At 49.9% G+C, this 22,496-nt stretch overlaps 1 protein-coding gene across 1 annotated transcript; it reads left to right on the top strand.

The window, feature by feature from the left end:
- The first annotated feature begins 10,241 nt into the window (after positions 1–10,241).
- On the top strand, positions 10,242–14,210 carry SIX3 (SIX homeobox 3). Its single transcript, XM_051783766.1, has 2 exons — positions 10,242–11,398; positions 13,753–14,210. Exons 1-2 carry the CDS (start codon positions 10,641–10,643, stop codon positions 13,943–13,945), a joined length of 951 nt encoding a protein of 316 aa, XP_051639726.1. The 5' UTR covers positions 10,242–10,640; the 3' UTR covers positions 13,946–14,210.
- The last annotated feature ends 8,286 nt before the right edge of the window (positions 14,211–22,496 follow it).

Raw genomic sequence — 22,496 nt, 5'->3', positions numbered from 1 at the left:
TGTGGAGACACAGGAGCACTGTTCGCAGCTACTTTAAAGCACCGGTCTCAGTTGGTTTGGAGGTCGGAGCTACTGTTCTTCAGAAAGAGAAGCGTAGTTCAGGAGGCAAACTCTGTCCCCGGAGGGTGTGCAGACGCTCTTTCCGCCGTCTAAGTGCACCTACCAAGGGAAAAGAGAGGTAGGGCTCCTAACCGCGCAGCTTAAATGTTTTCTCCTACCGGGGGCTAAGCAAGGAATAAGCTTCTCTAGCTACCCGAATAAATTTAGAAATATTATAAAAAAACAAACAAACAAACAAAAACCACCCAACGTATTCTTGGCATTTGCGTCCCACATGAGAAAAGTGTCTCGAAAAAAACCAAATCTCCCAAACTCTTCCCAACACACTTGGCAATAATCTCCTTTTAAATCTTGGGTCTTGCTACCACATTAGGCTCCGTCATATTGCATTCCAAAGAAAATAGACTGGGTATTAGAAGAGGAATCTCCTCTTCCTAATGAATATTTACCCTGAGGTCATTACATCCGTAATGGTCCTCGCTTAACTTACCTTACTCCCCCTCTTTCTCTGCTAGAGACTGGGATTTCAATCACAATGCCCTCGATTTTAAAGTACCGTGTACCATTTAATGGCGGGGTGCAGGCGAGGTTAGAATATTATTGACTTCATGCAATATATAAGATGGATACATTTAAGACTTTTAACTTTTTGTTGCAATGACATGCTGTATTTTTATGAGATACCTATTATGCAGACAGAACCATTGTGCTGTAGCTGCCTCACAGTTGCTGGATCGTTTCTATCAGATGAAAGATTTTGAATAGTTTTCTTTCAACAAGGCATCCTTTTGGTCTTGATACAAAGAATGTAGGCATGGTATACACTTAAACAGCTCTGTCATAGAGCAAGATTAAATAGAGTATATATCGAATCCTGTCTGCAGCATAATACGCACAGGGAACAGAATGGAGCTCACTCCGCCGCTGAAGGAGTACATTAAGGTCTGATGTCCCGGGAGCATCTTCCAGATTTCCCTTATCTCTGATATTCGTTAAGCTGTTAAAAATCTTTACAGACGCGCTTTAAAACCGTCTGTTTCTCGCGGAAAGACCGAGTTCGATAACGGAGTCTTTTAACAAAATCTACTGCTGGTGCTCCGGTAAAGGGACAAGTTACCTTCTATCTAGTCCCCCATCTCGGCGGCCACCGGGACGCCGGTGTGCCGGGGGACCGGTGTGCGCCTGTCCCGGGCGGGCGGCTTTTCCCTGCCCTCCGGCAGAGGCGAAAGAGGGGTCCCCGTTCAGCACGGCCCTACTGTGCTGGTGCCCCCCGCCCCCCGCGGCGGCAGCCCCGGGACGGGCGGCGGGAGGGCGGTGCCCGCGACCGCCCGGTGCCAGGACTGGGGGACAGGGAGTGCAGCCCGGAGAGGCTCCGCGCCCGCGGCTCCCCCTCCGGTGTTCACTCGAGCGACTTGACCAAAGTGCACGTGCTGAGCCCAACTTCCCTCTCCCCAGCTTTGTGCTCTCCGCTGATTGAGACCCCATATTAAGCTCGAGATCCTTTCTAAGCAACTACTAAGAAGTCAAGAGCATCCTTGCTTGCTTTCTCTCCGTGGCCTTTCATGCCCTCAATTTGTTATTCTACTGACACTTTTCTTAAAGTTAGCGCCTAGCATTGAAACATTAGTAACAAAAGCCCTGGAAAATCTCTCCCTCCTCACCACTAAATCCTCTAATGGGTCAGTGAGTGTCGAATTTTTATTTGATTTCCAATAATCTCTAGCACTTCAATATTAAACCTACCTCAGCACAGAACCTCACCTATGGGAGGTGTTTTTCAGCGTTGCTTAGGAAAGTAGAGACGCTCAGATTTCCTTCCACGTGCACCCACTAATTTATAAATGAGTGTATACAGCTGTCTTCGTGTATATCTGTGTCTCTATATCTGCAGTAATGCTTTCATTTTGTGTCAAAATAACATATCCTGTCACTCCACGCCAAAAGTATATTTATCGAATGAAACAGCACCGCAAGCTGCATCTTCTTTATCAAACCTTCATTTCTGTTTTACCCAATTGTAAAATATCTTTTCATTTCTTTTCCTATTTTAAAATATGTGTTACAGTAATTGTTACTTGGAGGTCTTTTGTGTATCTATAGCTCCTTTGATTCATATCTTTTCCTTTCTTTTAATCTTGTTATGCAAAATTATATACACATTTCTCAGGAAATCTAAGGAGCATAACTTTATTAAATAAAAACCTCCTAATCTTCGAGTTTTTCAGCAAATGCAATTTTTTAAAGTACATGTTCCTAATCCATGGGTGTTGGTTTTTTGGTGGTTTGGGGTTTTTTGGGGTTTTTTTTTGAATGAAGATCCCTAAGTCCTCTTCAAGTTATTACGCGGATTTGGTGAAATGATTCTTCAGCTCTCCAATTTAAATAAGTTTTAGTGTGAACCAAGAATGAACATTATCCTCTAACCTGAGGTCAAGTGAAGGGTGATTTACATGACAAAGAATAATTCCCATTTTGTCCAATATGAAACAACTTCACCTTCGGCATCATTAAGAAGAATTTAGCACTTTCAAGGCTTTGGGGGTTGGGTTTTTCTTTTTTTTTTTTTTTTTTTTTTTTTTGTAAATAGTTGGCTATGTATAGCGCAATTTCCCTTTTATAAATCACAATACAAAGGCTGACTTCTTGTGCTCCTGAATTTCGGCTATTATTTTTATAGCCTTAAGTAGAATGAATTTGCACCTGCTGGTATTTAAACTTTAACATATTAGCTGGGGAGGACTTATCAACCCAGCGCACTGCCCTGAAGCAAATTAACAATCTTCATTAAAGTAAAGGGGGGGAAAGGCGGGGGAGATGTGACCATTTAAGACGCTGTCCGGGATCTCTCTCATCTATACATGTTCCGAGTGGATTATTTGGGGTCTTTATAGCAGCAGAATTATCGCTTTACTCCCCCTCCCCCCAACACACATTCACTTCTAAATTTCTACTTTTCGCCCGGCACTTTAACCCTCTCGATACCTTCTTCCCCTCCGTGTGGAACGACGCCCCGCAGAGGAAGGTTGCAAAGAGGCAGGGGCAGCTCGGCTGAGCTCTCGGTCTCAGCCCCAGCGGCCTCTCGCTCCCACCCCACCTCCCTTTAAGAGCACTTCCGAAAAAAAACCAGGTCGTGCTCTTGGTGGTTTCTTCTCTCTCTTTTATGGCCACTTTCGGCTGAGCTTGCTCCCTCCCCTCTTCTTCCTCACACTCGAACTCACGCTACAGGAGCCCCTGAGGAAGTGATCTTAATCTAAATATCAAACTTACCGTCCGGAGGATCCTGCCTGGGAAAAGTTCTGCTCTGTTGGGTGTCAGAGTTAAAGAAACGACCGTCATCCCTCGTTAAGAGCTCAGGGCTTGGGGAGAGGGGATGCTGGCAGAGGGCCACGGGCAGGGAGCTGAGCTCCCTGGCTTTGCTAGCCCGGCTGCGCCGGCTCCGTGCCCCGAGGGGCGCGAGGACCCAGACCCCCTTTCCCCGCAGGCGGCTCCGACGCTCTCGGACAGAGCTCTCGGGACAGAGGCGCACCGGGCACCGACCCCGGGACTTCTCTAGCGGACTCGGAGTGCGCACCTAGACGCGGCTCCGCGGGGGGATCCGCGTGTTCCCTGTGGCGGGAGAGGGCCCCCGGGGCAGCGCCCCGTGTCTGCCCGACCACCCGCTTCTTTGGGGGTTGTGTGGGGTGGTCGTGTGCTTGTTCACAGCTACACCGCTAAAGTGGGAGCATTTCGTGTTTACAACCGGCTCCGGCTTGTACTGGTGAGATGTAGTTCAAGCAGCGCTCCTGTGTGTCGCGGACTCTTAACTGGAGCTTTGCTCAGTCATTGAGAGCAATAGAAAGTATATGGAAATCAATATATAGACAGTGTGGAGGGCAGATAATGGATTCGAGTCAGTGAGTGTTATAATCTGCATTATGGGCTTCCTATTGTTTAGACTGAGCACAAATTTCCAAAGGGTGAAGTGTTGGGTTTGAGTCCTCGTTCTCTCTTCCCCCCCAGCTCCCCCTTCTTCTTCTTTTTGGAGGGCTTTGTGTGTATAGGGGGAAGGGGAGTGTTAAATCCTCCTGCCACAATTATCAGAGTAAACCCCCCCCTTCCTGCCCGCCCCATCTGATTTTAAAGGTAGTGCTTTCACGGCGAAGCTAATGACTTTCATTTAATTGAACATGCCCTGATGTAGCGGATTGTTCTCGCAGCCCTGCGCCTTTGTTGCTTTTGGGGGGAAATAAAGCTAATCAAACCTTTTGTCACGGCCAAATTCTCCCTCAGGGTCTCCCAAACATTTGTTTGAATAATTCACCTTAAGAATTGAAAATACTAATTGATTTTAAAATGCTAGCCCGGAGGGACGGGGAGGTGGGGGGTTGGGGTGGGGGGAGCCTGGAAATTAGAGGCGAAGAGCAAACGTCTACCTGCCAGCACCGAAGCCTCCGCAGCCACTGCCCTCGCCGGGAGCCGCGGCCAGGATGGGCCCCCCCGCAGACCGCAGTGCCCCCGCCGCTGCCGGCCGCACGCTCCATTCCGTCCCCTCCCTCGGCCTCTTCTCCCCCTCCCCACCGCCAAACTGCGCCTGGTCACCTTGGCCCCGGACTCTCCGCTGAAGTGCCAGCGGTGGTAGGGGTGGGCTCCACCGGGCGGGGAGGGGGATCCCGGTCTGGGCGTCTCGGCCCCATTCAGGGAAGAATTTTGATGCGATTCATTAGAAGTAACGAGTTGACATAAGGTAAATCTACATCGAGGGGGCCTTTCTTTGAGTGCATGGGGAAGCTTCATTAACCATCGCTAACAAGGCGTGCAAATGCTCTGATTGGGCAGCTTTCTTGTAACGCCAAGGCCTTAGCAGGATGCCCACCTAATGAGGGTCACTACAAGAGACTGATAAAATATTCAAATTTTCTGTCGCACCAGGAACTTTGTACTAAAGTAGAAAGTTGAAGCAACTGTGTGCATGTTTACCTTGAGAAGGCACACTCGGGGGAGAAAGCATCTAGCTCTGACATCTCCATCTCACGAAGAAGCACCGAGCTGGACGGTCGCTGCTTTATGGACGTTTATTTGTTAAATTCGTCAACAGACTTCCACCCGCCTTCCCTCGCTCTCCCCCGGTTTAATATTGTTTCTCTCGGGTTTAATGTGCTGCCTAATAAATAACTTGTCTGAGAGGTTCCACGCTTTTTTTCTCCTTTTCTATCCTTTTTTTTTCCTTGAAGAAGAATTATTAAAATCAGCCTGATGGCTTTAATGATACGTCAATCATTTCAAAGTTGCTGCTTGTTGCTAATATGTCAGACTCTGTACACATCACTGCTACTTTCCTCGCTGCCGCGTTTAAAGGCTGTCCCCTCCTCCCCCCGCAAATTGTTTCTTCAAGTTTTCATTGCTAGGTTACGATTTCTAATTAGAGCTAAGTATTTCACTTAATATTTAATTTAGACGCCCAGCACATATATCATACCTAGATCAGTCAATCAAGTGTCCCTTGTTGATAATGCTACATCATTAAGAGTTGTGTTTAATTCAGGAGCAAGCGACTGTACGGCTGCTGCTGCTGAGGAGCAGGTAACTTTCGACTGGTGGGAGCTGCCGGCAAATCCGGAGGGATGGGGGGAAGCAGCCCAGCTCAGCCGGGAGGCTGCTGTGGCTCCCTCACCTCCTCCGGAAAGTTCACTGCTTCCCAAGCGGGCATCTCGCCGCAGAGGCGAGATGCATTCCTTTTCTCCCTTTTTTAAATAATAATAATTATTGTAATAATAATAACAAGTATCTCACGTTTTCCTCCTCCAGCCTCTGTGCTTATGCAAAATTAAGTAAAGGAGGGGTCCCCAAAAGTTTAACTTGGAAGCTGGAGCACTATTTTGGACCACTGATGAAATACCCTCTCGTCTTTTTAAGCCAATCCAAACTGCTAAAAAATATCACTTGCCCACTTGTTTCTTATCACGACCGGTACAGCACGCACCGCATTCACAGGGCTCTGTTACGGCAGCCGGATGGGCCACATCTTACACACCCATCAAATGCTCATTCATTTATCCCGGAAAATCGTAACTGAAGAGAGAGAAGAAGAAAGAAAGAGGGAAGGAAGGGGGAAGATAGATGTGTTTGTAAAGATGGCATCAGTGAAAATTAGTCAGCGCTTGCCCCTGAAGACTGACAAAAATTGAATTAAATCGTTATAATAATAATAACAATATCAAAAAGCCTAATAAGACCAACACGATGGGTTCTCTTTTACCTGCCCCAGGCTCTCCCCTTCTCCCCCCCCCTCGCCTTCCCCCTCGCCGCGGCCGCAGTGCTGTATTTTCCTCTCGCCGGTACCTCGACCGCTACGCCCCAGCCCCGTCTGAACCCCTGCCTCCCCCGATAAAAAAAATAATCAGCGCTTGCAAGCGTCGATTGAGTCACTCCCGAGTCAGGATTAAGGGGCACTAACTAGGCAGCAGAAAATCGCAGCCTCTTGGGAGCGACCATCAAAACAAGCAGTGAAATAAAAGAGCCTCTCTCTCTGCTTCCCTTCCTCTCCCCAGAAAAGTCCTCCAGGTTGGCAGCCCGACACACACAGACGCTCACAACTTCGTAGGGCTCCCTCCATAAGAAACCACTGGTTTGCCCGGGTTTGTTCAGGGGGAGGTAGAGGGAACTGGGGGGGAGCTGCTCCTCTGCCCTGCAGAGCCACATGTCATTCTAGCAGCTGAAACAATGAATCATGTGGGACCAAGTAAGATTGACTGGAAACGGACGGCAGGTTCCCCGGCCTGGAGAAGGCGGCTATCGTCAGCACAGGGGGACCCCGGGGTCCCAGCGCGGGGGTGGGGAATGGCCGGGGGAGGGGGGGACCGAGGCCGCGCACCCCCTGGGCGATCCCCCGCGGGACCTCCGCCTGCCCGTAACAAACTTACAGGATCCGGAAAGGATTTCCCCAGCCGAGAGGGCAGCCTCTGCTCTGCTCTGCTCTGCCCTGCCCCGTCCGCCGCCTCTGCCGCCGTTTTCCCGCTGCCGCTCCCGCTGCCGCCGCCGCCCGCTCCCGGCTCCGCTCCCGGCTCCGCGCCCGGCGGGACGCCCCGCTGCGCGCGCCGCTCCACTCCGCTCCGCGCCCGCGGGGATCGGCGGCTGCGCCCGCCCGGCGGGTCCCGGCTCGGCATTAGCCGATCCCATTGACAGTTTGCAGCCAGCAGCTGCAGTCATTAAAAGCCATTTACACCCTGGCCTCCTCACACAAAGCTGGAGCGCCAACAATTATCTGCTTGCACATTTCAGGACATGAGAGTGTGTCCCTAACAGGCTTAGGGGAGCGCTGAATCCCCGGCCGGGCTGGGCAAGCGCAGGATCCGCTCCTCGAGGTCTGGCTGACGACGACCGCGCCTCGATGACCCCCGTCTTCGAGCCGCGGGAGCCGGCGGAAACATTTTAGGATGCTGACTCCGTCCTTGCAAAAGCTTCTGGCTAGCAGAGCTCATGCGCTGGACTTTCGCGGCGCAGAGAGGAGAGTGGGTTTCAGGAAGACCTTGATATTAGCTAATAGGCAAGGTTGTGGGTTTGGTTGGTTTTAAACCTGCCAGTGCATGGCGTAGAAGCATTGAAATACCCTACAAAAGGATATTTTGGAAGAAATATTTTCACCAGAAATACAGTTGTTACATGTTTCATATGTCTGAGGGAAGAAAAGAAAAAAAAAAGGAAAAAAGGGGGGAAAGAGGGGGAGGAAGAGAGAAAGAGGGAAAGAAGGAAAGAAAGAAAGAGAGAGAGAAAGAAAGAAAAGAAAGAAAGAGAGAAAGAAAGAAAGAAGAAGAAAGAAAGAGAGAGAAAGAAAGAAAAAGAAAGAAAGAAAATATATATAGAAGCTTTGAGAGATTCATCAGGAATCTTCATAGAGGGGTCGCAACCTATAGGCGAATGACCAGTGTATGATAGTCCGTGAGATTAAAAAAAGAAAAAAACAGAGGCAGTTTGGATGCTTTTCTGGAAATACATTTTAAGGGGGTTTAATTTGCAGCTTGAAGAAAAATGGAATCAAATATTAAGAAACTCCCGCAGGAATTCCCCCCACTCTCCCCTCTGTAATCCTTTACATAAAAGGAAAGGATTACAAAGAAAAAGATTGTGTGTGTGTGTGTGTATTAAAATCTTTGGCTAAACATATTGTTGTCCAATTAATACCTCCAAGTCGATTTGTAGAGGGGCTGAGAAGTCTCTTTCCCTTCTTAGCTGTACAACTGGAAATATGAGCCAGGGAAGGTGGGAGGGTAAAAAGAAGTTTTTCCCAAGTCTGTTAACAGAAGTGCTTAACCAGATCACTAAAAATTAAGAGGGCGAGTTATTTCCATTAGGACTATGAAGCCATGTAGCACACCGATGACAGTTTAGTGGAAATCAGATGAATGTGTAATACAGCGAGCTTCTTCCAGTCCAGCAGCTCTTCCAACTGGACCTATTCATCTGCCACTTGGAATTATTTCACGAGGAGTGCGCTGTGAAAGGATCACAACCAGTTTGGAGCGCAGCAAAAGAACTTCTACCACCCATAGCAGTATTATTATTATCCTTCGGATAGGGCAAGTCACGCTATGTTTTCACATTTTAATTGTAATATCTCACTTCCCCCCCTCCTTCCCTCCATTGATGTCTGAAAGTAGTTTGGGCTCCAAGCCTCACCCCTCGATCTCCATCGGAATGCAGAAAAGATCTTTAAAAAAGTTTTGAATTCCTCAATGATTTTTCTTCTAGAAAGGCGGCTTAGGATAATTATTTCAGCTTTATTGAGGGCAGATTAGTTGAAGTCTGGATGCTGCGTTTCAATACTCGTTGTACATGCCTTTACAATGTCGGTATTGTTTGCTACTGTGTGTGAACCTATTCAAAATATACACTTTTTAACACCAAGCAAAGTCCTGTCTAAATATACACAGTAAGTCTGGAAAGATGTCCATGACCCGTACAAATCTCTGTAAATCACACTTCCATAGCTACAGAAACCAAACAAAAGAGTTACCAGCTCAAGATGCTGATTAAATCTTCTTAAAAGCAACACACCTAATAATAAATATAGTTGCATGGTAGCAAGGTCTAGCGATCCAGCTATGTCTTACTGAGGGATGGACTCAAACCACCACCAACACGGAGATTTTCCTACTCTCAATTAAAAAAAAAAAAAAAATCTGGGCTCAAACCCGCTTTTGCTCTCCTCTCTTTCCTCGTGCCCGCACAAGAGCCCTTCAAGTTCGGGGTAGAAATTGCGGGGAAAAAGAGAGCTCCTGTGTCAAGCCCCGACGGGTTTGGGGGTGAGCAGCAGCCTCGCAAGGTCGCCGGGCTCCGGAGAAAGGAAGGGGCGAGAGGAGGTGAGGTGAGTGGGAGGAGGAGAGGCAGAATGGAAATAAAACAAAGTGGAGAGAGGGAAGAGAAAGGAGAACGAAAGCGAAGACGAGAAGGAGTGGGAGGGCGGGGAAGCGAGGAGTGGGACAGGGAGGCAGCGAGCGGGGCGCCGCCGGGGTCGGGCGCGGAGCCGAGCGGCCGGAGCGGGCCCGGGCTGGGCGCCCTGGGCGGCTCCCGGCGGAGCAGCCGCGGAACTCCGCGGCCAGCGGATCCTTCCTTTCGCGGAGAGGGGCAGGGAGAGAAGAGGGGAGGAGAGACTCTTCGGTGAACCAGAGCTAAACCCAGCTTGTACTGTATGTGCCTGCTTCTGGGAGGGTCACCGGCATGAGGATGGGTCTAATGATCTCATCTTTCTTTTCTTCCCCGGCACTATTAGTGCTCAGATAGGCAGAATGAAGTGAAACTACGTGCAAATCATGTGTAAATTGTCTCAGTTAGGAGCCCTTTATCCGAACGTGTATCCCAGCCTGGCCCATTTACTTTTCCCCCATATCTCCTTTAGCTTTAACGAGGCTCGTTAAGATCACAATAATATTCCACCCTCTAATTGCTCATCCCATTCAACAAATATGTGCACACTGCTTTTCGCATTATTTGATCCCTTATTTAGGAGGGGTGTGGAGAGGGAGGGGGAAGAGACAGGGAGAAGGGGAAGTGCTGAGATTAGGAGTTGCAAAGATTAAGGAGGAAAAAAAAAAATCCAAACAACAAACCGGGCTTTTCCACCAACCGCCCCGCTTGCCTCCCCCCCGTGCATTTGGGCGAAGTGGTAAAAACCTTCCTTACGTACTCCGTAATGATTGGCAGGGCTGACAGTGATTGGCAGCGGCTGCCATGGCAACGCCACAACGACACTCAGAAGACCAATAGAAAAGCGAAACAAAATGTTTCAGCGCTGCACTCACTGTGGATTTAGGGGAGATATTATGAGGCTGTTGTCATTAGGGCGATCGCTGTTGAATCACTGAATCCTGACTCGGCGGCGGCGCGGGGCCGGGTGTGTGTGAGTGTGTGTGCGTGTGGGGGGGGTGTGTGCGCGCGTGTGCGTGTGCCCGCGTGTGCGTGTGAGTGTGTGTGCCCCCGTGCCTCTATGTGGCTGTGTGTGCGTGTGCGGGTGTGGATGCGTGCGCGGTGCGTGTGCCCTTTCCTCCCTTCTTCCTCCCTTTCTTTCTTTTCTCCTTGATTTATCTCCCCCTCTCCCCGGTCATCCCATGGTGTTCAGGTCCCCGCTAGAGCTTTATCCCACCCATTTCTTCTTGCCAAACTTCGCCGCCGATCCGCACCACCGCTCCCTCCTTCTCGCCAGCGGCGGCGGCAGCGGCAGCGGCTCGGGCTGCAGCCCCGGTGCCGGCGGCGGTGGAGGCGGCAGCTCCCGGGCACCCCACGAAGAGTTGTCAATGTTTCAGCTGCCCACACTCAACTTCTCCCCGGAGCAAGTGGCCAGTGTCTGCGAGACGCTGGAGGAGACTGGAGACATAGAGAGGCTGGGGAGGTTCCTCTGGTCGCTGCCGGTGGCGCCGGGGGCATGCGAGGCCATCAACAAGCACGAGTCCATCCTCCGCGCCCGGGCGGTGGTGGCCTTCCACACGGGCAACTTCCGAGACCTCTACCACATCCTGGAGAACCACAAATTCACCAAGGAGTCCCACGGCAAGTTGCAGGCCATGTGGCTCGAAGCACACTACCAGGAGGCCGAGAAGCTAAGGGGTCGCCCGCTGGGGCCGGTTGATAAATACAGGGTGAGGAAGAAGTTTCCGCTGCCCAGGACCATTTGGGATGGTGAGCAGAAGACGCACTGCTTCAAGGAGAGGACTCGCAGCCTCCTGAGGGAGTGGTACCTGCAGGACCCTTACCCCAACCCCAGCAAGAAAAGGGAACTGGCTCAGGCCACGGGGCTCACCCCCACGCAAGTAGGCAACTGGTTCAAAAACCGAAGGCAAAGAGACAGAGCAGCAGCGGCTAAAAACAGGTCAGTGGGGCTGCGGTGCCAAGCTTCGGGGCGGGAGGCGAGGTGGGCGGCAGGACCCCGCGGGCGGACGGCCTCAGTCCGCGGCTCGGCAGCCGCCTGGGCGGCAGCGCGCCTCTGCCTCCCCTTTCTCCCTCCTCTTCTTTTCCGTCACCGCCACCGGGAGAAATCGGTCCCCCCGCCGGGCGAGTATGTCTCCTCTAGGCAACTGCAGGGATGCGACGAGGACAGGCGAGGCTCAAAGTTGCCTGACGTGCCTCGAGCAGTGCCCCAGCTCCCCACAGGCTCCCGGGGTGCGGACAGGGCAGGCGCGGGTAGCTCCGTCCGCGCGTGTGTGTGCGGATGTGCGCGGGGCGCATCGGCTGCGGCGGGGGCAGCGCCCGGCTTTCCCGGCCTCCATCCCCGCAGCGGCAGCTGTCGCGGGGGACGGGAAACCCCAGGGCCCCGGGTCGGTGGGCTCCAGTTTGGCTTTCGGCTTGCCGGGATCTGCTGCTGGCCGAGCTCTGGCGCAGTTCCCCCGGCGAAGGGCCGAGGCAGGCGGTGCGGTTCAGAGTGTGTTTCGGCAGAGCCAGCGGCTCCGCTCCAATTGTTCGTGCTGCTCTGCATGCGCGGCGGGACCAGCACACGCACACGCATACCTCAGAGCTCTTTGGTTCTTGGAGAAAAAGGGAAAAAATATTTAAGAGACCGAGAATCTTTTTTCCCCACCGTCTCCATTCCCATGTTTACACCACATGGCGACCTGGCCTCCTGGTCGTGTGTTTCCTGTGCATTTATGCTTGGATTTATTTGCGTGTCTCTCGGTGTCTTTTTTTTTTTTTTTCCCCACTGCTTTGCCATGATAAAAGCGGGGCACCCTTCTTTCTTTCTTTCCTTCTTTCTTTTTTCTTTCTTTCTTGTCAGTCTCCGTAAAACTTATTTTGCAAATGAAAATGAACCCTTAATCCAGCTTGACTCATTGGTTTTATTTTAATTTAAGTTTGGCTACCACTGTAAGCGTGTAAACAAAACTTCTTGTTCTTGTAAATGCTGTCTCTTAAATTCCTCCTAATTATAGCACTGGTGCTATTGATTCACAAGTCTGTAGGAAAAATGCAACCTAAAAGTGCCTCGCTATTTAATTTCCATTAAATGGAAAACAGATCAGCTTAGGACTGTAAATAAACAGAAGTTGCCTATGGATGCTTTTGTTGACTCAACGCTTTTGACAGCAAATGAATGCATCAGGACTTGTAAATGGGAGAAAAAAATCAAAGACTCTGAAATTAGACAACTTAAAATAATGAGAAATGTAGAATAAATCGGCTATAATTTTTTTTCTGCTCTTTGCAGGCAGTTAAATAGAAAATTCCCCTGTGGGAAGCATTTGAGCGAAGAGTGTATTTTAATTCACATTTGCAATGCTAGGTGCTAGCTAGCCGGTTTGAGGCCGGCTGCTCAACCCAGGACTTTTAGCTCTTGTCCCTGAATCAGGCTTTTTTCGGGTTTCAAGCGGAATAAGCGGGCCCAGAGGAATATTCGCAACGCGCTAGGGAACCTAAAAATTATGTATTGCCTCTTAAAGAAATGTTTAAAGGCAATATTTCCTTAAGCGTTGACGGTGAAAGGACCAGCACTTTAAAGGTGATTTTGGCTTTCAGATGAAAAAAGGACTAAAATTTTGAACGGAGAGAAGCACTGTTTTCCACAGTCTCCTTCTTTTATTTTACCCATAGCGCCACGTCCCTGGGACAGGACCTCCCTCCAGCCCTGCCTCAGACCCCAGAGTGTTTGTGCACTGGGGAATATTTAGGCAGATATTGTCCAGAGCACAAAATGGGGATCCAATACGATTATTGCCCACTACAGAATGCTCCTTGCAGCTTATGGCGGTGGCCAAGTGTTAAGGAGCTCACCCACACACGGTTTCTCCTAGGCCTGCAGTGTTGCGGGGAGGAATGATTGGCAGTCCGGGGAAAGAGAAGGCGATGCTCGTGTTTTCCAAACCTGGGGACAGGAACTGCTTCTCCCGCCGTTCCCCATCCTCTTTCCGTCCGTGGCCCCTCTAGCTGTGCCTACGCTGGGTGCTGTGCCCCCCGAGGCGGCCTGACCCGGCAGCGAGGGCAGCGCGGCCCGGGCGAGAGGCTTGGTCCTGCATCCCGCCACCGCTCCGGGCTCCGCGGGGCGCTGAGGGAAAGCGGCCGGGCCGGGCCGGGCCAGGGTTCGCAGCACTGCAGCCGAGGGGTCCACTCCCTTCCGCTTCGGGCCGGGCCCATCCCCGGGCGGGCGGGCGCTGGGGCGGGCGGGTGCCGTCCCCTCGGCGGCTGCTGGTGTCTGAGCGGAGCTGTGCTGTTGTTTTGTCTCCCGGCGCGATGCAGGCTCCAGCACCAGGCGATAGGACAGAGCGGCATGCGGTCGCTGGCAGAGCCCGGCTGCCCGACACACAGCTCGGCCGAGTCTCCGTCCACGGCGGCCAGCCCGACCACCAGCGTCTCCAGTTTGACAGAAAGAGCCGAGACGGGCACCTCCATCCTCTCGGTAACCTCCAGCGACTCGGAATGTGATGTATGATATCGGAAAACAAACAAACAAAAAAAATCCAAATCCAAACAGCCAAGCACCCTCTCCCCGTCCCGAGCAAAACAAACCGAGGCAACCTAGAATCAGGACACATACACGCATGCACGCACACACACAGCCGGGAGGAAAGAAAAGGCCAAGCCCGACCCAAACATAATAGCAAACAAACAGACAGGGATCAGAGAATCCACCACCACCGTCAGCCAACACCACCACCAAGAGATGGAGCTAAAACTTCAACAGTCACAAACGCTGGTGCTGCAGCGGGAGGGGTGGGGGGGGGAGGGAAATAATAATTATTATATATATAAGAAGAAAGAAAAAAAAACAAAGCAAAAGTGACAATTGTATTCTTTTTAGGACAAGCACGATTTCTCCTTTGCGCTTTTCCATGGACGCATTTCACCCACTTGCATGATGATGATGATTAAATTTGTATCTGGGAAAAAATATTCTCTATAGTAAAGGAAAACAAACAGAAACCAGACAAACAAATGCAAACTCCGATCGAATTTGTACAAAATTAAAAAATAAAAAAAAAAAATTAAAAGGAACTCCTTGAAGAGGGAAATAACAAACGTTTATCGCCTTTTTGTTGGTCCTATTTCTCTCTCTTTCTCTCTTCCTCTCCCTTTCTCTCTTTTTTCTTTTTTTTTTCTTTTTTTTTCTTTTTTTTTTTTTTTAGTCCAAGTGATGGTCCAGCCAAGATGCAATTTTCTGTTTTTTTGTTCAGCAGACAATCATTTTATTCGTAAGCACCTTTTTTTCTACACTTCTGTCACTGCCTGTGTGGGTACTGGTTATAAATGTGGAAAAAGAATAGTTATGACTGTAACAGATTTTTATTTTTATTTCAAAATTTTATATGAATTATGTATATCTTAATGATGCGGTCATTTTCCCAGTTTGTAATATATGTGTAGAAATGCTTGTATATGATATTTGCTCTCTTCTTTCTTCCTCCCTTCTCTCTGTCTATCTCCCTCCCACTCTTTCTCTCTCTCTCCTTTTTATTTTCCTTGACTCGGTGTTCCTTGCACAAACTTAGCTGTCAAAATCTGACGGGCTAGGTTTTCAAAAGGGACCTCAGCGATAGAAAAAAAATAAGAAAAAGAAAAAAAAAAGCTTAGGGTGCAACTGTAGTTATCTTATGCAAAAGCTATTTTGAGTATTTCATAGCAGCTTTGGGGGGTCTCTTCTTAAACTCCACGTAGGACGCTTAAACTATTGTTTCCTTAACTGCGTGTTTATCTATATGTACAAACTTTCTAAATCAAATACAGTATTCCATTTTCTTATCTATCCAGCGATGTTGGTGTTTCTGTCCGCCACGGGAAATCATGCCTTCCCCGTGGGCTCCTCGCTCCGCGTTCTGCCCCGCCGCGATCCCACGGGGCACGCAGCGCTGCGCGACCCCTACGCCCCGCCGGTCCCCGCCTTTCCCGGCTCGGCGGGACACCCTGGAGGGATTTTGGCAGGGACGAAGGGACCCTGTGAGGAGGCTGCGGGCGGCAACGGGGACACAGTGCTGCGACAGCGACGGCTGCGCGGGGCACGGTTGTGTCCCTCCGTGTCCCCTCCGCTGCCGCGGACTCCATCGTTTCCCCCCACCTCGGTCATTTTTTTGTGCACTGTGAGCTAAAAGGTTTCCCCCGACCGCCTGTCTGTAGGGCCGAGTGTCTCCAGAGAGCGGTTAAAACATTTCGGGATTTGTTTTGTAGCTTTAAATGAAAACAAAAACAAAAACTCCTCGCCCTAAGCGGGCTGCAGCTCCTCCCCTCGAATCCAGAGTATATTGTAATGTGCTGAAAGAAGCCTTTATTTGCATGACTAGCAGTATTTCAGCATCTTTCTTTCTTTTCTTTTTTTTCTTTTTTTTTTTCTTTGCCCTTGGCAGATTATTCATATGTGCATTAACAAGAAGTAAATTCTAAACTTGTTTTTACTTGAAAACACAATTTTAAATATTACCAGGGATTTAGATAGAAACGTGCCTGGAATTTCTTGACCATTTCCAAACTATTCTGGACTTCCGATTTACCTTTGTGTTGCCCGAGTTCTCTCTCCCTCTTCCCTCCTCCCCCTTCTTTAGTGAAGTCCAAGCTAGGTCTACTGAAAGCCAAAGGAAGTGCCTGGGTTCCCACCCCCTACCCCTCCGCCGCAAGAGGTTACCTGTGGATTTGGGAGAACCCCCATGGAGTGTGAGATCTTAGACCAAGCCACTAATGGGTAGTTTTAAGAAATAAGCTGATGTGCGAATACGCTCATACACCTTTGGTTCTCCTGAGGACACGCCGTGCGTGTGCGCGCAGCCAGCACGCACGGAACACGGCCCCGCGTGTGGCGGGAGCCACCGCGGGGAAGGACACATATGGCCCGAGGCAGCGCCCGCCGCGTCGGGGGTCGCCTGCCCTGCCCCATGGGCTTCGCTCAACGCGCGGCTCCGAGGCGGGGTCTTCCCCACGGACACCTCCTGCGGTGTCACTGCCCCGCCACCAACACGAGTGGGGAGTTAATAGGAACTGAAATGGACGGGAATTGCTTGGAGGCAGACACACAATAGGGCTCCCGTGTTCTGCGTGGGTGGTGTGATGGACCTAGTTCGTCCCCTCCCCCACGCGGTTTTTTAGAGGGGAGAAATATTACCCCGGAGGGGATAAAAGGTTCCCCAGTAGCCGTCACCCTTACCGAGTCTCACCCTAGAGCTCGGGCTGCTTTTTCTCTCCCCCGCCTTCCCTGGCATCGAGGCAGTGGAGAGGCCTTTAGAACAACAAATTCCGGCCTCCCAGTCACCCCCAGGTTTCGGTAGGAAGATTTTCTGTGTCGGTACATTGTTTTGAAGCACAGTATTTCTGTTCCTCTTGATAGCAATGTCGTTCTTATCCAGCAGTATTTTAAACGGAATTTAATACCTGACAGGATTCGAAGGCATGAAAGTTTGGGATATATTTTTTTTCTTTCTCTTCATTTTCGCGTCTCGAAGCTGCAGCCAGAAGGCGTCAAGCCGGCAGCAGTAATCTACCTCAGCTCAGCCTCACACTGATAGGTTTGGATTTTTCTTCTCTCTGATTAACCCTCCAGAAGATCGCCCTGTCGTGCCGTGGCAGTTAGGGGATGTCAGAGATCGCCCTTAGCCTCGCCCTACCAGTACCTAGACTTAAGCTTTAGGACAGCTTAAGCTTAAGGGCAGGGCCTTTCCTCCCAAGCCATTTGTCACCCCCATCCCCAAAATGTTGCTCCTTTGGTCGGATCTTCAGCCCAGTCCCGAAGGAGGGAGCTGCCTCAGCCTCTCTGAGGGTGTCTCCCTCTGCCGGGAGCCCGCGGATCTTTGTGCGGGGCGGCCGAGTGGGGAAGACATACACTCATCTGGGGGACGCCTGTGCTTGCGTGGTTTCGGGGTGCCAAGGGTGCAGCTAATGATATGCCGTTTCAAAGCCGGGCTTCGTAATGGATAAATGATGGTTTTTTAGGATTTGCATTAGAAACCTGAATGGCTGATTGAGGTGTAAATCTATGAAAAGCTGCATTTAAGCCTTCTCACCCACTAAGTCCATCTGCCCCGGGAAGATAGGGCCTATCGAGCCCCGCCAAACTGGAGGGTTGCCTCCTTCCTGCCCTTGGCCCGGCATTATCCACAGCCCCTCTCCAGTACTAGTTTGTTATCCTCTCCGAGACCGGCCGTTGATTAAGATGAAATTACTGGGAAGCTGAAGTGCGTTTGATCAATATTTAAGAGAAAACCGGAGAACGGGAGGCAGATGGCCGGAGCCCGGACGCCCACCGCGCTGCCTCCGCGGCAGCCGGTCCCGTCGGCCCCGCTCCCCAAGTCCCGCACCGCGGCCTCTCGCCCACCGCCGGGGGGGCACAGCCCCGCCCGTCGGAAGTCGGGCCGAGACCAGCTGGTTCCGGAGCAGCTTGGAGACGGTAGTTACCCCCCTCACCGCCCATTCTCTCGCCGTGGGGCTATAACACTGCCTTCAGCCCCAACGAACTCCACTTTGCGGTTTCACCGGAGGGGAGGACTGGGGACCACCGAAGCCACCTGTCTGCCTCCCTCCCTTCCTCCCCTTAGTCGCTGCCCGAGGGCCAGCCCTAGCCCTTTAGCGTGGCTGGGGGTCCTTTGTGTGCCTGCTGGACCGCGGCTGCTGCCGGCCCTCCACGGTCAGGCGTGGGCTTCGGTGACCCCCAACTCTCTCTGTCCGATCAATTACACCAGCCTTTTCGAGGGACTTGAATCTGCTTGCCCGTTGCCCTTAATTTTTAGCATACCCAGATGAGGTTACTGCCCCGGCTCGAAGTGAAAAGAAATGTGGACGTTGGTGCCCTAGTATTGCTCTGATTTCCTCGGTTAGCTGAGCACAACTTTCTATTCGTGTTTATTCATGCAGTTTCTTATTGAGCTCCACATCGCACTGGCCTGGATTCCGCGTGTAGGGAGAGGATAGACAAACATTGCCTTTTTCTAGAGTACACACACGCACATGGATGTGCAGACTGACACACACACACACACACACACACACACACACACGAATCCAAAATGCAGAGGGCACCCGTGGCCTGTAGCCGCATCACTACCCTGCAGAGCGCCCAGATACACAGAAGTTTTTAAAGGGTGTATAAAAAAGGGAGAAATGAACCAAACCATCCAGATGTAAACTGACCAAGGGATGGAGAAGTCAGGGACGGGGGAGTCTCTGCGTCTCTCTGTGTGCAAGAAAGTGTTGGGAAGAGAAAGCACTAAGGGTATTACCGACAATCATGCTAAATGTTCTCTTCTAGCATGGTAATGACAAAAGGCAAGGGCTGTCGGGTTATAGCTGTGATTAAATGATACGAAAGGGATTTGTGCTCCCGTATCTGGGGGAAGGACGGCTGCGAGGTTTTGTTTTCGACGCTGTTCTTTTTTATTTTGAAAGTAAGGTGTTTTCAGACCAGGAGGCTTCAAAGCGGCTTGGCACCTCGTGATTCTGCAAGAGAAGAAAGCTGCTGAAGAGTATCGAATAAAGAAAACATAGATGTAAATACCTGGAAGTGTGGTTAGAATCACCTCGCTTTAAGCGAGTTGAAGCGTCAGAATCATCTCTTTGTGCAGCAGACAGGTCCTTTGCCGAACAGGTAGAAAAGAAAGACAAGAACTACACTAGAAGTCAAGATTTACAACATCCAAATACAGACTGCGACTGACCTTAATTGCAGTCCTAATTATTAGAGGGACTTTTAGCTATACTGCAAATATTTGTGGAGTTTTTTTGGGTTTGGTTTGGTGGGGTTTGTTGTTGTTGTTTTTGGTTGTTTTTTTTTTTTGTCCCCATAGAAACAACATAAGGGAAAGTTTTTTTGATAATAAGGTCAATTGAAGCATATTTTTAAATGAGTGAAGGAAAAATTGCTTTCCTACTGGATTAACCGCTCTACAAATATCCGGCAAAAATAAAGTAGTGCTGCTGTTTACCAGAACACCCCAGTTTGGAGATGGACCTAGAGGAGTGCGTGTATTCACGTGGGTGTGTGCACAAGGGTGAACCCACACATCCACACAGTGTGGCTGTGTGCACTCGCTTATGGGATGGAGTTGATGTATATAATGTCCACACACAGAGAGGCATGTATATGTGTACACACATATGCATGTTTTCAGATTAAAGTAGTTCTTGTAATATCTTGTAGAACACTAAATATTCCCTTTTAGTATCTAAATAGGTCAGTAATACAGTTCAATAACATTGGAGGTGTCTGTATATTCTTTCTCTTCAGTCTGTGATAAAACATTCTTTAAGACTATTGGGATTTTACACTGTAATTCTATTAAATAGTAATTGAAGGGTCGCGAGAGGCTATGATACAGGATCAGCAGTGTGTAAGCCATCCGTTTGAACTTTAATTTGGAATCATAGGCAGATGGGATCACGGCCTCTTTGTGGTGCTTGCAGATTTAAAACTAGCCGGCACATGGAGTGGAAAAAAAAAACCTGCAATGCAGATTCATTCATTAAACATGAAAGGTTAGTGCTAGAAAGGATAAACGTTTAGATGTCTAGGTAAATACAGAAATATTCTTCATTCGCCTCCCTTCACTCCTACTATAACCCCCAACTATCTCAGTTACTGATTTTCTATTGTTATTGCAAATAACTTTCCTTTATATCCCCAGTGGGGATAAGTGTACCTGAATGACTTATTTATACCTGCATCACAGTCTGCCTGTGAAACTTTTATTCCACTTGCATCTGGGAAGAAGCCAGATTTATTTATTTATTTACTCTTTTGCTACCTCTTCCGTGTGCCTCCTTGAACGCTTTTAGAGCTCTCCGGGAAAACTACTGGAGCCAAGCCCTGCTGTATAAGGCACATGGCGGATAAGGAGCGAGTTGTTTTCTAAAATGGAAAAATAATAATAATAATAATAAAGCCAAACAGAAAGGGTGTGGTATGAATTGATCTGCCTGAGCCGGGAGGTGAATGATAAAAGCCACATTCTGCAGGAGGAGCCGTGGGTGCTGCTGCTGCCTGTCACGGGGAGCTCCTGAGCACAGCCGAGGTGGTGTGTGCGCGTGGGAGTGGGTGCGTGCCCGTGAGTGTGTATCCGTGGGTGTGTGTTGGTCAACTCTTAGGCCTGACGTTGCAGTTCCACCTTATCTGAAAACAAAAGACTTTCCAACTGCAAGTCAAATCCACCCCTCCTCCTCTCTTCCCTGGCTGTATCGTATTAAAAAGGAGCTTTCATTGTTTATTTCTAAATATTTGTGAAGCAGACAGTCTATGGGTTAACCTAATTAACACATCCATACTGTATACTAGTGGACCAAGCGGTACGGCGAATTTCTAATGCGATGGTTGAATGTGATAGTCATTTCTGTGTTACAGGAGATTACGGCAACACTGGAGCATTTCCAGATTGTAGATGGTTTTAGATGTTGAATTTCCAGATGAGTATTTACCATCATAACTAATTTAAGACCATTATTAAATAGAAATTCTCAGCAGGGCTCTTTAATGATGGAACACATTACTAATTACAGAGTTTACGCTCTGTTTTGGCTAAGCAGTCTAGAGGGATGGGATTGTGCTCTGCATGCAAAGCCAATATTACTAACGAGGAGGCATCATACACCTAACATTTCAATCATATTATTAAAGAAAGCCACTTCTTGCCTTATCTGCGCGAGGAGATAGGAAGACGGTTTTGTTTACTGGCCTCCCAAGCTCTGAAAATAGCTGGGATGGAGAGCGGGATCCCTCCCCTGCTTCCCCCTACTCCCAGAGGTTCTGCCGCCGGGGAGGCTGTGCAAAGCAGGGCCTCCCCCCGCCTCTCGCCGCGCCCCGGGGCTCGTTCCCCGCAGCTCCCGCCTTACAGGGGCTGCCCCGTTGTCCCCCTGGGCCGCAGCCGGCAGCCTTTGCCCGGCACTCCGCGCAGGGGGGGAAGCGCAACAGCGAGGGCTTAAGCGGAGAGAGGAGAGGGGGGCTCTTCCCCGCTCTCCCAAAAGTCGGTGGCACAGATGCACACACGAGGGACAGCTACACAGAATTGGCGTGTGCGGGTAGATGGGTACAAACAGCCTGTCAGTAAAGGACAAGTAGGAACAATTTCGGTGTCCACACTCTCTCTCACCCCTTCGGTCCTCCGGGGTCCACGTCCCGGGAGGCTGCTGGTGCGTTTCATCCGGAGGCCCGGAAGACAGCGACGCTCCCGTCGAAGCTCGAGGAAGCAGATCTGCGTCACGAGGTTTCTATTAAACTGTGAGGATGTGTTCAGGTCTGCGAGAGAATTACCCCGGTGGGAGTGGGGGAAGTGGGACACCGGGGTCCCCGTCCGGATGAGCCCCTGCTCCCACAGCTCTGTCCCCTGGGTCATCCCACACGTGCGGGACTGGCGCCCGCCTGCCCTAGCGTTTCTTTGAGATTACAGCGGCCTTAGAGACAGAAGGAGGCAAAGTAGATCTATGGCTTATTTACTCATCTCAGGTGTGGACCACATAAAATTGCATTTAGTTTTCCTGACAATGGCAATTTTCCTCTTACCCATCTACTTCCTGGCCCACCTCCTTTCCCTCTCCAGGTTATGGAGCATGCTGTTGCATTCAAACCCACTGTCTGTACCGAGTTTTTGTTGCCCTTGAAAGGACGACGGAGGGTTCTCAGCCTATTTTCATTCTCACTATCCATTAATCTGTTTGATCTGGACGACTAATAAGTAACGAGGACAGGTTTGCAATAACCTGCTATTACGTTCAGTGTTGGGTTTGCCTGAGTAAAGACTTTCGGATTGGCTTGCTCTACCTGTCTTAAAAAGGTGCAGTATCCACTCTCTCTGCAGTTGAGATCCACATATATGTGTATACAGAGAGAGACAGAAGCACATTTTCTCTTTATACACATACGTGTTTGCAAGGACAGTTGCGTATTTTCCACACACACCCTCCCTAGTCTGGCCTTACAGAACACAAAACTATAGGAGGCACAGGAACACAAACCAATGACCAGAGACTCGATAGGTTTTCCCCCTCTCGTGTTTTAAAGAACCCTTTTATATCATCTAAAC

Source organism: Manacus candei, unplaced genomic scaffold (assembly GCF_025592945.1).
Source record: "Manacus candei isolate 608988 ecotype Guabito, Panama unplaced genomic scaffold, ASM2559294v1 h1tg000017l, whole genome shotgun sequence".
Classification (NCBI taxonomy): domain Eukaryota; kingdom Metazoa; phylum Chordata; class Aves; order Passeriformes; family Pipridae; genus Manacus; species Manacus candei.
The sequence above is the reverse complement of the archived record's forward strand: the minus strand, read 5'-3'. Positions and strand labels throughout refer to the sequence as shown.

Excerpts from the sequence above, each read along its gene's own strand:
- SIX3 (XM_051783766.1), top strand. The coding sequence starts at position 10,641 with ATGGTGTTCAGGTCCCCGCTAGAGCTTTATCCCACCCATTTCTTCTTG. Across the intron at positions 11,399-13,752 it reads GCAGCAGCGGCTAAAAACAG|GCTCCAGCACCAGGCGATAG; the intron begins GTCAGTGGGGCT and ends GGCGCGATGCAG.